This window comes from Pungitius pungitius, chromosome 3 (assembly GCF_949316345.1).
Source record: "Pungitius pungitius chromosome 3, fPunPun2.1, whole genome shotgun sequence".
Taxonomy (NCBI): Eukaryota; Metazoa; Chordata; class Actinopteri; order Perciformes; family Gasterosteidae; genus Pungitius; species Pungitius pungitius.
The window spans coordinates 1,385,129-1,396,320 of record NC_084902.1 but is presented as its reverse complement, the minus strand read 5'-3'; the positions used below and the strand labels follow the sequence as shown (position 1 = coordinate 1,396,320).

The following is an 11,192-nucleotide window of genomic DNA, read 5'->3' as shown; positions in this document are numbered from 1 at the left end:
GTGTCTGGGCCCATGAACGCGTGCGCGGTCCTCTGACGCCACCTGACGGCGGCCGCGAGTAACTGCACCACGGGTGGGCCCGATGAGCTGGTCACGTGGTGTCTGCCTGGTCTTGTAGAAAAGCCTCTGAGCATCATGTATCCATGCAGAGCGTGTTTTAACTCTTCATTGTTTAGTTCATTGACTTCTCATCATTTCAGTAGTTTTATTCCCAAATGTCCCCCATTAAAGACACGTGTGTTTCAGAGGAGGCTTCAGCAGCAGTAAATGTGGCGTAAAGAACCACAGCAGCACAACTCTCCTCGTGGCTTTAATAACGCACACATACACACACGCATACACACACACACACACACACACTCTCTCTCTCACACACACACACACACACACACACACGCACACACACACAGACTCACACACACATACACACAAAAACACGCACGCGCACACACACAGAGACTCTCTCTCTCACACACACACACACGCACGCGCGCACACACGCACACACACACACACAGAGACTTCCGCTCTCTCACACACACAGACTCTCACACACACAGACTCACACACACACACACACACACACGCACGCACACACACATGCGCAGCCCCTTTCTCCGTCCACAGGAGTCCACCTGGCGTTGGGGGGGGGGGGGGGGGGGGGGCTCCGTTGGGAGCTGCCACTCACCCACACGCGGCTCTGTGCCGCGCAGTGTGGACGTCCCGCCTGCCGGGTAATAATAGCGGAGCGGTTGTCGAGCTATTTGAGAAGGGGGGAGTGTCGGCCCGTTCTCATTGGACCCCTTTCATCCGCGAGTGAAGTGGGAGGAGAATTTCCAGCAGCGGAGGATATCAAAAATAAACCCCCCTCGTGTCCAGAGAAGAGCAGAAAGTAAAAATACCCCCGATGTGTCCGGACCGGCGCTCCTGAGAGGCACAACAAGAGAAACAGAAAGGACCGCTCAGACATTAAATACGGACACCCTTTGACCACGACTGGCTAAGAGGGGGGTGCAAACAAATCACTTTACCTTCGGAGAGATCTTATTGGAGGAGACGCACTACACACCAGAGATAAAGGACACACATTGTAATAAAAGCGTTCCAGAGCAGAAGATGCGTTCCGCTGTGCGCTTCACCTTGGCGCTGCTGTGCGTAACGCGCGCGGCGCTCTGCGCCCCGTTTGAGTCTGAGGATGTTGTACCTGTTCGGATGAACGGGAGGACCAGCGGCCGCTTTTGGAAAAGAAGCGAGGAACAGCCGATTTTTACCCTCAGCGCATTTGGCAAGGAGCTGACCCTGAATCTGATCCCAGACACAGGCTTCATCGCGCCGTCCTTCACGGTGCAGCGCGTCCTGCGCGGCGCTCCAGGTGCCCGTCCCGCGGTGGATCTCCGGACGGAGGAGGGCGACGGACGGCTCAGGGGTTGCTTCTACTCGGGGACGGTGGATGACGACCGGAGCTCGGTGGTGGCCGTCAGTTTGTGCTCCGGCGTCTCGGGCTCCTTCATAACGGAGGGGAACGAGTATTTCATTGAGCCCAAACTTCGCGGGGTCCCGGGTCCAGATTCTGCAGAGCAGCTGCATGTCGTCAGGAGGAGGACATTCACCGAGAGCCTCGGCGTTCCCCTCCCGTTCGATCAAGAGACGGCGGCGGAGGATGAGCCGCCCAAGGGGGGACGTTTTACGCAGGGCCACGGTGACGCACGGAGGGCACCTCGCCGGAGACGCTTTATTTCTGCGCCTCGGTTCATAGAGACGCTGGTGGTGGCGGATTCAACCATGGCCCACTTCTATGGAGATGAAGTAAAGGTCAGACACGATGAACTCATTCTTTCCTGCACACACTGTTGATAGGAACCTAAACAAACCTTCATTTCGCAGACAGTCCCATAAACAAATGTCGAAGGATTCCCTTCTCCTTCACACATAGCGACAGGGATTTGTTTTCTCTGCTTCATGAAACACGTTTGGCTCCCTGTTTTCCACAAGCTGACTGAGAAGTCAGGCAACAGAAATGCAAGCAATGCAGAAACGCATTCCTGAGCCCTTGGTCACGATTTGGCTCCTGAGCTGAGAAGATCCACAGGGCGTCCAATGCTCCCTGTTTACGCCTCATTGTTGATTCAGTTAATGGACCATTTCCTGCATTTCATCACACATAACATCCGTTATTTTAATCATCCCTCATTCCTGAAATCAGTCCTTCTTTGTAGTCTCTCTGTACTTGATAAGCACTGAAGTACATATGGAAAGGTCAAAGGGATAAGAAGCGTTTTTTTTCCATCTTCAGCACAAAGGAGATGGGCTTATATCAAAGATCATCGTGGGAAGATCATCCCATAGAAAAAGTGACAGAAGACACTCATTGTGATTTAGAAGCTAAATCTAAAATAAACTGTTACTTTAGTATTTGTACTAATACGTGTTTTGGGCGATCCAGGAGCTTTTGGCATGCAGCAGATATTTGATGTTGTCCATAAGTAACAAGAAATGTCTAAAAGACAACAGATTTGTAATAACTTAGATAACATCTAGCAGGTAGCTCAGTATCGGTGTTAATTAATGCTCCTCCTCCCTCCACAGCACTACATTCTGACCCTGATGTCAATGGCCGCCCAGCTTTACAAGCACCCCAGCATAAAGAACTCGGTGAGCCTGGTGGTGGTGAAGATGTTGGTGGTGGAGGACGAGGAGGTCGGCCCGGAGCTCTCCAGCAACGGGGGGGTGGCTCTGAGGAACTTCTGCTCCTGGCAGCAGCTCTTCAACCCGACCAGCCAGAGGCGGCCGGAACACTACGACACGGCCATGCTCTTCACCAGAGAGGTGAGCGCCAAGCGTTCATCTCGTCCACATGTTCATCTCGTCCACATGTTCATCTCGTCCATGTGTTCATCTCATCCACATGTTCATCTCGTCCACATGTTCATCTCGTCCATGTGTTCATCTCATCCACATGTTCATCTCGTCCACGTGTTCATCTCATCGAAATGTTCATCTCGTCCACATGTTCATCTCGTCAACTTGTTCATCTCGTCCACATGTTCATCTCGTCCACATGTTCATCTCGTTAACATGTTCATTTCGTCCACTTCTTCATCTCATCTACGCGTTCATCTCGTCCACGTCTTCATCTCGTCCACTTGTTCATCTCGTCCACTTGTTCATCATCTCGTCCACTTGTTCATCTCGTCCACTTGTTCATCTCGTCCACATGTTCATCTCGTCCACTTGTTCATCTCGTCCACGTCTTCATCTCGTCCACATCTTCTCTTGCACACAATGCTCGTAGTTAATTACGTTCACCAGTTTGCTCAGGTGAAACAAAGAAGACCCTCAACCAGATATTTGTGAGGAAGGAGTTCTTTCTGTGAACACCAGATTCAACTTAGTCAGAGCATCTGAGAAGGGTCAGATACCACCTTGAAAAGAAAACCGGGCTGTCGCCTTCCTTATTTTAAATGTCGAGTCCGGTGTGATACACAGGGAGGCAGGAATCACCAAGGTATTCAGCCAGCTGCAGTACACAATGTGGCACCTGAGCTCAGTGTGTACAGTAACACAAGTGCATTGTGGGGCAGCTAAAAGAAGAGAGAGGCTGCCATCTCTCATTCTTCTTTTGGAACACAGCGAAAGGAAAGCGTGTTCTCGTGAGAGGGAACCTTGGAATACTTTAAATCTTTTCCATACGGATCCTCCGACAGGAGAGACCTTCGGGCCTCGCGCTGTGATCGGCTCGCTCTGGCGTCCTGCACGTGGTCCATGCGCGTTGTGCGGCCGCTACATGCGACTGCATTATCACATTGTGCCGCGAGGCGACCCGGTCACCGCATTGACTCCAGGACCATTCACGTAGATCTGACCCTGGGTCAGGGAGATGATGAGCACAGCACATGGCCCAACGCTGTCTTTGTCGAGGTCGCGGAAACCGTCACTCAGGAGAAGGTTGTTTGTTTTTCCACTTGGGCGGAGCGGTGCCCTGAGACGTGGAGGACGGACGGCTCCTCTGGGACGAGCTTTACTGCCGCCACAAATCCGACCCGGACACGAGCGAGGCGCTTTGATCGGTCAGCTCGGGTCTGGTCCTGTGGCAGCGCCGAAGACTCTGTGGCATGTGCTGTCCTGTGTCCCGTGTCTTTGTCTCACACATGACGGATTCAGTGGTGTGTGAATCACGGCGCTTTCAGCACAGTGTTTTTTTTGTTTTTTTGGGGGTAGGGGTGTTCTGAGGCAAGGCCTGTCTCCGGCCAACACAGACAGGCGTCTCCTCCAGCAGGGAAAGAGATTTCTACACAAATCTCTGCAGTTCTGGACGGCTGCACGTTGAGGATATTTATTTGTTTTGTTTTATGACGGAAACACTGAGCAACGTGTTTTGGATTTGAATTGTGGACACAAAAAGCGAGTGAAGGCTTCGCTGTGCATGATTGAAAGGACATTAAATGCTTGAGTTGCCCATGCAGTCAACATGTTTACCGTTTGACAGAATAATGTGTTTGCCTTTGCCAGCTGTTTCCAAGCAGCGATTCATTAGCAGGTTTAAAACAAGGTATCGAGCCAATGGGTCCGGCCACGGATGGGTCGGGACGAGGGAAATATATACCTACAGTGAACATTGTACACATGAGTATTAATCTCTAGTTTCAAGTCTTCTTCAGTACGGCATGATGACCATTTACGGTCTATAAGGTGTGCTTTAGGACGGGGCTAACCGCTGGTTGACGGGTCTCGACCTCTGCAAGGTCCGGTCTTCAGGTTCCGGTCTCAGTGTGTTTATCTGTGTTTGCAGGACATCTGCGAACAGAAGAGCTGCGACACGCTGGGCATGGCCGAGGTGGGGACGATGTGCGACCCCAAGAAGAGCTGCTCGGTCATCAAGGACAACGGCCTGCAGGCCGCCTTCACCGCCACGCACGAGCTCGGTAGGCTTGCGTTCTTTTGGTCGCTGCAGCGAGTCTTACCTACGAGCGTGTGTTTCATCATCACTGCTTCCTCCCCCCCCGACTGCCGCAGGTCACGTGTTGAGCATGCCCCACGACGACTCCAAGACCTGCGAGAACCTGTTTGGAGATCTGGGCAAGCATTCCCTGATGGCTCCCCTGTTCGTCAGCCTCAACAAGTCAGCGCCGTGGTCTCCCTGCAGCGCTCTCTACGTCACGGAGTTCTTCGACAACGGACACGGTAGGAAGCCGCTTCAGGCCCGACGTGGACGTCCACCGTGTCTTCGGGGTCATCAGGGCCGATCCACAGATGAAGAGAGTGCTCTGTTGTTCCTCCATGCTTCATATGTTGCAGAGATGGTTAATCTTGCCCTTAAACATGCTCTTTTCACCTCCCTCCCCCCCCCCTCGTCTCATGTTGTTCATCTCCTCGGCAGATGCGCGAGGCTAGTTGACTCCTTCCGGTTCTTCTCCTCTTCTCGGCCAAAAGCAACATCTGGTGTCAGCAAAATATGTTCCCTGCTGCTGAAAGAAAAGAAAAAAAGATTTGTGTTACATTCCGAACCGTGGTCGTCATTGGTGACAAGCAAATTTAACGTAATGAGGAATCGTTAAGGGGAAAAACAATGAATTCTCATGGAAGAGTCGCCAAGGGCCGAGAGCACCACATTGCCGATAGAAGCCCACCCCCCCCTTATTCGATTTGAAATATCCCTTTTTTTTCCCTGAATACCTTTCAGTTGTTGTCAACGCTCGCACAAACGGAGACCGCCCCCCCCCCCGTTTCACACTGCGCTTCCCTCTGCTCTGTGCCAACAGGAGACTGCCTGCTGGACGTCCCAGACAGCGCCATGCCGCTACCCAGGGAGCCGCCGGGCGCCAAGTACAGCCTGGATCAGCAGTGCCAGCAGATGTTCGGCGAGGACTTCGTCCAGTGTCCCAACACCTCGGACAGCGACGCCTGCAGCCAGCTGTGGTGCCAGGAGGACGGAACGCTGCAGTGCTCCACCAGGAACGGCAGCCTGCCCTGGGCCGACGGCACGCCCTGCGGCCTCAACGGGACCTGCCTCCACGGGGCGTGCCTGCCGCCCGCCGCGCCGCCGGTGAGGACGCGTCTTTGTTCTGGAAAGTTGATGGCGAGCAAAAGCTGCGCAAAAGACGTCCCCCTGGATATGCATATCAGACTGTGTGATACAACAGTTTGATCCCTTTTAACCACAAACAACACACACAAAACGTCCAATGCAAATGCTGAAGAAAAATGAAGAGTCACAGAGCCAAACTTTTTAAAGTAAATAAAGTCTCCTTAATCGGGCAGAGAAAGTATTTTTCCGCATTGCAGACGTGAGCAGAAGTAGAATGCATGAATGACTTCTGGAGTAGTAGTTGTATGGATTACAGCCCTTCAGACGCCTCTTTATATTTACTTAAATATGTGATGATATCTTCTCTTGGTGTTATGATCGGCCATCTGTTTATGAACCCAGACGTGCCGGCAGCCGTGACGTTAGCCGCTCCAAACTCGTAAAACTTTTCTGGAAAGGACGCACACACACACACACACACACACACACCCACACACACTGAATTGTGCCTCACAAAGCTGCAGCATGGCAGGTTCCAGCAGCGGTGAGTGACACACGGGGCAGGAATGCGTGGGCAGAGGCAGACAGCGGTCGCGTGCCGAACTTCAACACAGATTTAGCCCCCGAGCGCGCTGTGCGGCCTCAGACCCAGAACTCCAGACTGCGGTTCCAGGCTGCACGGCTGAGATTGCCTTTGGCACCGAGCGCTGACCGACTACTCTTGACTGCTCCCACACAGCCCCCCACCCCCCCTCCACCCCTCCCGCAGTGTGGTTTTTTATTTTATTTATTTTCTAACGGCAGGTGGCTGTGGATGGCGGCTGGAGCTCGTGGGGGCCGTGGCAGCGCTGCTCCAGATCATGCGGCGGGGGGGTGGAGTTCTCCGAAAGGGAGTGCGCCGACCCGGTGCCTCTGAACGGGGGGAGGTACTGCAAAGGACAGAGGCTCCAGTACCAGTCCTGCAACACGCATCCCTGTGGCGACAACAACGGTGACTATTTAACACGCAGAAGCTTCAGGAAGTAAAGCTGCATTCATCCCCTCACCAGCAGGGGGCGACTCCTCTGCTCCCATAGACGTCTATGAGGAAATGACTCTACTTCTGTGTAGTGACCAGCAGGGGGCGACTCCTCTGCTCCCATAGACGTCTATGAGGAAATGACTCTACTTCTGTGTAGTGACCAGCAGGGGGCGACTCCTCTGCTCCCATAGACGTCTATGAGGAAATGACTCTACTTCTGTGTAGTGACCAGCAGGGGGCGACTCCTCTGCTCCCATAGACGTCTATGAGGAAATGACTCTACTTCTGTGTAGTGACCAGCAGGGGGCGACTCCTCTGCTCCCATAGACGTCTATGAGGAAATGACTCTACTTCTGTGTAGTGACCAGCAGGGGGCGACTCCTCTGCTCCCATAGACGTCTATGAGGAAATGACTCTACTTCTGTGTAGTGACCAGCAGGGGGCGACTCCTCTGCTCCCATAGACGTCTATGAGGAAATGACTCTACTTCTGTGTAGTGACCAGAAGGGGGCGACTCCTCTGCTCCCATAGACGTCTATGAGGAAATGACTCTACTTCTGTGTAGTGACCAGCAGGGGGCGACTCCTCTGCTCCCATAGACGTCTATGAGGAAATGACTCTACTTCTGTGTAGTGACCAGCAGGGGGCGACTCCTCAACTCTAATATTTGATGGTTTTGCAACGAAAATGATGGAAGAAGACGATTATCAAAGTTGACAAATAAATAAATTCATTCTAATTAATGAATTGAATTATATTAATCCAGTTAATGCATCTAAGCATATTGTCAAAATGTCAATAAATACAGATATTTTAATATTAACATTGGATTACACACATTGAACATAGCTAAATATAATGATATCTGGTAGTGCGGCTTGATTTGCTAACTTTACTGAGAGATGCTTAGACCTTTTGAATGCTCCCTTGTTCCTCAGGGAAGAGCTTCAGACAGGAGCAGTGTGAGAAGTACAACAGCCCCGGCTACCTGGACTTCAGAGGCAACGTCAAACAGTGGATCCCAAAGTACGCCGGGGTCCCCCCCAGGGACCGGTGCAAGCTCTCCTGCAGGGCCAGAGGCAGCAGTGAATACCAGGTGTTTGAGTCCAAGGTAGAGCTCGTCTGAGCCGCTATTTCTCATCTTCCCAATTCAAGTGAACATGACACACAGTGAACACGACTTAGAAGCCTTTAGAAAAATGCTTCTTTTTGTCTAATGTTTTATACAAACAGGCAGTTTAGTTGCTGTAAAAGTAAATTGTTCTACATTGATTTCACTTTTACTGCTTCATAAATAATGCATTACACAGAGGCTGCTAGTAGTTAATTATCGTAGCTTAAACTCAGCTTGTCACCAAGTCCTTTTCGTCCATACAAGCATGTTTTTATGCATATGATTAACTATCTACAATGACTCTCACTTTAGAGTGACACAGCCCACACATTAGCCATATTGTTGTTATTGTAGCATAAAGTGAGCTAGTTAAATATTGCTACATTTTTTATTGCTGCTCAGCTATCATATTTATAATGACACATAATCTCCAACGACCCGTTGGACAACGGTGCAGCGGCGTTAGCGGCGTCCACGATAGCATGAAGCATTCGTAAAGACACTTCTTTTTTTTTTTACACTTTTGTCCCTTCGATGTGAAGGTTTCGAAGCTTCACCCGAGTGTGCGCGCTGTGTCCCTGCAGGTGATCGACGGGACGACCTGCGGCCCCGACACCACGTCGGTGTGTGTCCGCGGCCAGTGTGTGAAGGCCGGCTGCGACCAGGTGATCGGCTCCAACAAGAGGCTGGACAAGTGCGGGGTGTGCGGAGGGAGCGGGCTCACCTGCAGGAAGATCACGGGCTCGTACAACAAAGCCAGGTCAGTCGCGATGTGTGTGTACGGGGATGCACGTCTCTGTGCATTCTGTGGCGTTTCGGCCGCAGAGTGAAATAAAAGCCGTGCAGAGGTTTGCTGGGCTGATCATGGCCAGCGCTGCGCGGGCTGCCAGCTTTCGTCCCCATCTGCACGCACTAATTAAATCAGCTGTAAGCGCATATTTGAGCCTCTTTTCAGCTTGATCATAACCTGATGGGAGATTGCAGCACGGAAAAGCCTCGCTTCCTCTCCCTGGTGGAGCCAGCAGAGCCGTGGTTTTGAAAAGTCTAATTCTATTTAGTGAGTGAGTTCCATTCACTCAGTGGGATTTCCATTTCCCTGTTTGTGCTCGGAGACTCTGTGTCTCTGTGATGCCACGACAACCAGCTCACACGCACCTCACATGTCGTGGGTTTTGTTAATAGTTTCCTCTGGAAGAGAAGTCCTTCACTGTCCACAACCTGCGGCCCCAAACACAGATGTTCCTCTGTTGATTCAATTCAAACATCAGTGCTATGGAAAAAAGACGTGATAGAAATCCAAAAGTCAATATTATTTCAATAACTGAGTACCAGAGAGGCGATTAGCCTAGCTTAGCATGTGTAGTAGTCATTATCCTGACACTTACAATTGGTTTCATGATGCAGATGTGCAGCATATGGGCATATAATGTTAAAAGAATCACATACTTACTAAGTGCATAATATGCATTTATTACATTACATAAGGATTAATATCTTGATACGTAGTAATAATCTGCGTTAAAGCAACAACGCTCATGGATCGACCAGAGTCAAGGTTCCAAACAATTTCATGGCGTCCTGTCCGTGTATTAAAAGCTAAAAGTAACAGGAGAAGAGAAAGTACACAGTACTTAAATACTTGATACGGGTTTCAGCTTGCTGCCTTGAATGGGCGTGTTTCTGAGCATCAGAGAAAGCTAAGCTCACTAGAATCAAGCACATATGAGGAAGTAAGAACAGTCGAAGTAAGGTAACAGAGTGCGTTACGTTCTTTGTGGTTTTTCTCCACCAGTTTTGGATACAGCGACATCGTCACGATCCCCGTTGGCGCCACAAACATTGACATCAAGCAGCGCAGCCACGGGGGGATCGAACACGACGGAAACTACCTGGCCATAAAGAGGGAGAGCGGCGGGTACATCCTCAACGGAAACTTCTCCCTGTCCATGGGGGAGCAGGACATTCCCGTGCTGGGCGCCGTGCTGAGGTACAGCGGCTCCTCCACCACGCTGGAGAGGATCCAGAGCTTCAGGGGCCTGAGGGAGGTCATCACCGTGCAGCTCCTGGCCACCGCCTGGAACGCCAACCCTGCCAAGGTCAAATACACCTTCTTCATCCCCCGGGACGCGACCTTCAACAGGTCCAAGGAGAGGAAGAGCTCGGCGCCGTCCCTGCACGTCATCCATCCGTTCGGCGTGGCCGACTGGCAGCTGGGGGAGTGGTCCGAGTGCTCCAAGAGCTGCGGCTCCGGCTGGTCCAGGAGGAGCGTGGAGTGCCGGGACGCCGCGGGCTTCCTGTCCGACCACTGCGACCGAGACCTGAAGCCCGGGGACATCCGGCCCTGCGGGGACCTGCCGTGCCCCATGTGGCAGATGGGGCCGTGGTCCGTCTGCTCCAGAACTTGTGGCCAGGGCGAGCGCCGCCGCAGCGTCTTCTGCACAGACTACACCGGGAAGAGCGTCGGACCGGAGAAGTGCGACCCAGGCAAAGTCCCACAGCCCGTCTCCGGAGAATGTCCCAACCCGGAGTGCTTGTGAAGGACGCGAGAATGGAACGTTCCCACTGCACGCAGATGCACGCTAGAAAGAGACACAACATGACTGCAAAGAGACACAACATAACTGCAAAGAGACACAACGTGACTGCGAAGAGACACATGACTGCAAAGAGACACAACATGACTGCGAAGAGACACATGACTGCAAAGAGACACAACATGACTGCGAAGAGACACATGACTGCGAAGAGACACATGACTGCAAAGAGACACAACATGACTGCGAAGAGACACATGACTGCAAAGAGACACAACATGACTGCGAAGAGACACATGACTGCAAAGAGACACAACATGACTGCGAAGAGACACATGACTGCAAAGAGACACTACATGACTGCAAAGAGACACAACATGACTGCAAAGAGACACATGACTGCAAAGAGACACATCATGACTGCGAAGAGACACATGACTGCAAAGAGACACAACATGACTGCAAAGAGACACAAAATGACTGCGAAGAGACACATGA

The 11,192-nt window shown here is 51.7% G+C and overlaps 1 protein-coding gene across 1 annotated transcript; it reads left to right on the top strand.

The window, feature by feature from the left end:
• Nucleotides 1-826: 826 nt before the first annotated feature.
• On the top strand, nucleotides 827-10,702 carry LOC119212954 (A disintegrin and metalloproteinase with thrombospondin motifs 8-like). Its single transcript, XM_037464273.2, has 9 exons — nucleotides 827-1,812; nucleotides 2,587-2,826; nucleotides 4,790-4,922; nucleotides 5,014-5,181; nucleotides 5,760-6,043; nucleotides 6,830-7,016; nucleotides 7,985-8,157; nucleotides 8,745-8,920; nucleotides 9,953-10,702. The coding sequence occupies exons 1-9, from the start codon at nucleotides 1,117-1,119 to the stop codon at nucleotides 10,695-10,697; spliced, it is 2,802 nt and encodes a 933-aa protein (XP_037320170.2). The 5' UTR covers nucleotides 827-1,116; the 3' UTR covers nucleotides 10,698-10,702.
• Nucleotides 10,703-11,192: the final 490 nt, after the last annotated feature.

Bases quoted from the DNA above. Each gene is read 5' to 3' on its own strand.
- LOC119212954 (XM_037464273.2), top strand. From the start codon at position 1,117: ATGCGTTCCGCTGTGCGCTTCACCTTGGCGCTGCTGTGCGTAACGCGC. The intron at 6,044-6,829 runs GTGAGGACGCGT...TTCTAACGGCAG, and splicing joins TGCCGCCCGCCGCGCCGCCG to GTGGCTGTGGATGGCGGCTG. The intron at 8,921-9,952 runs GTCAGTCGCGAT...TTTCTCCACCAG, and splicing joins GGCTCGTACAACAAAGCCAG to TTTTGGATACAGCGACATCG.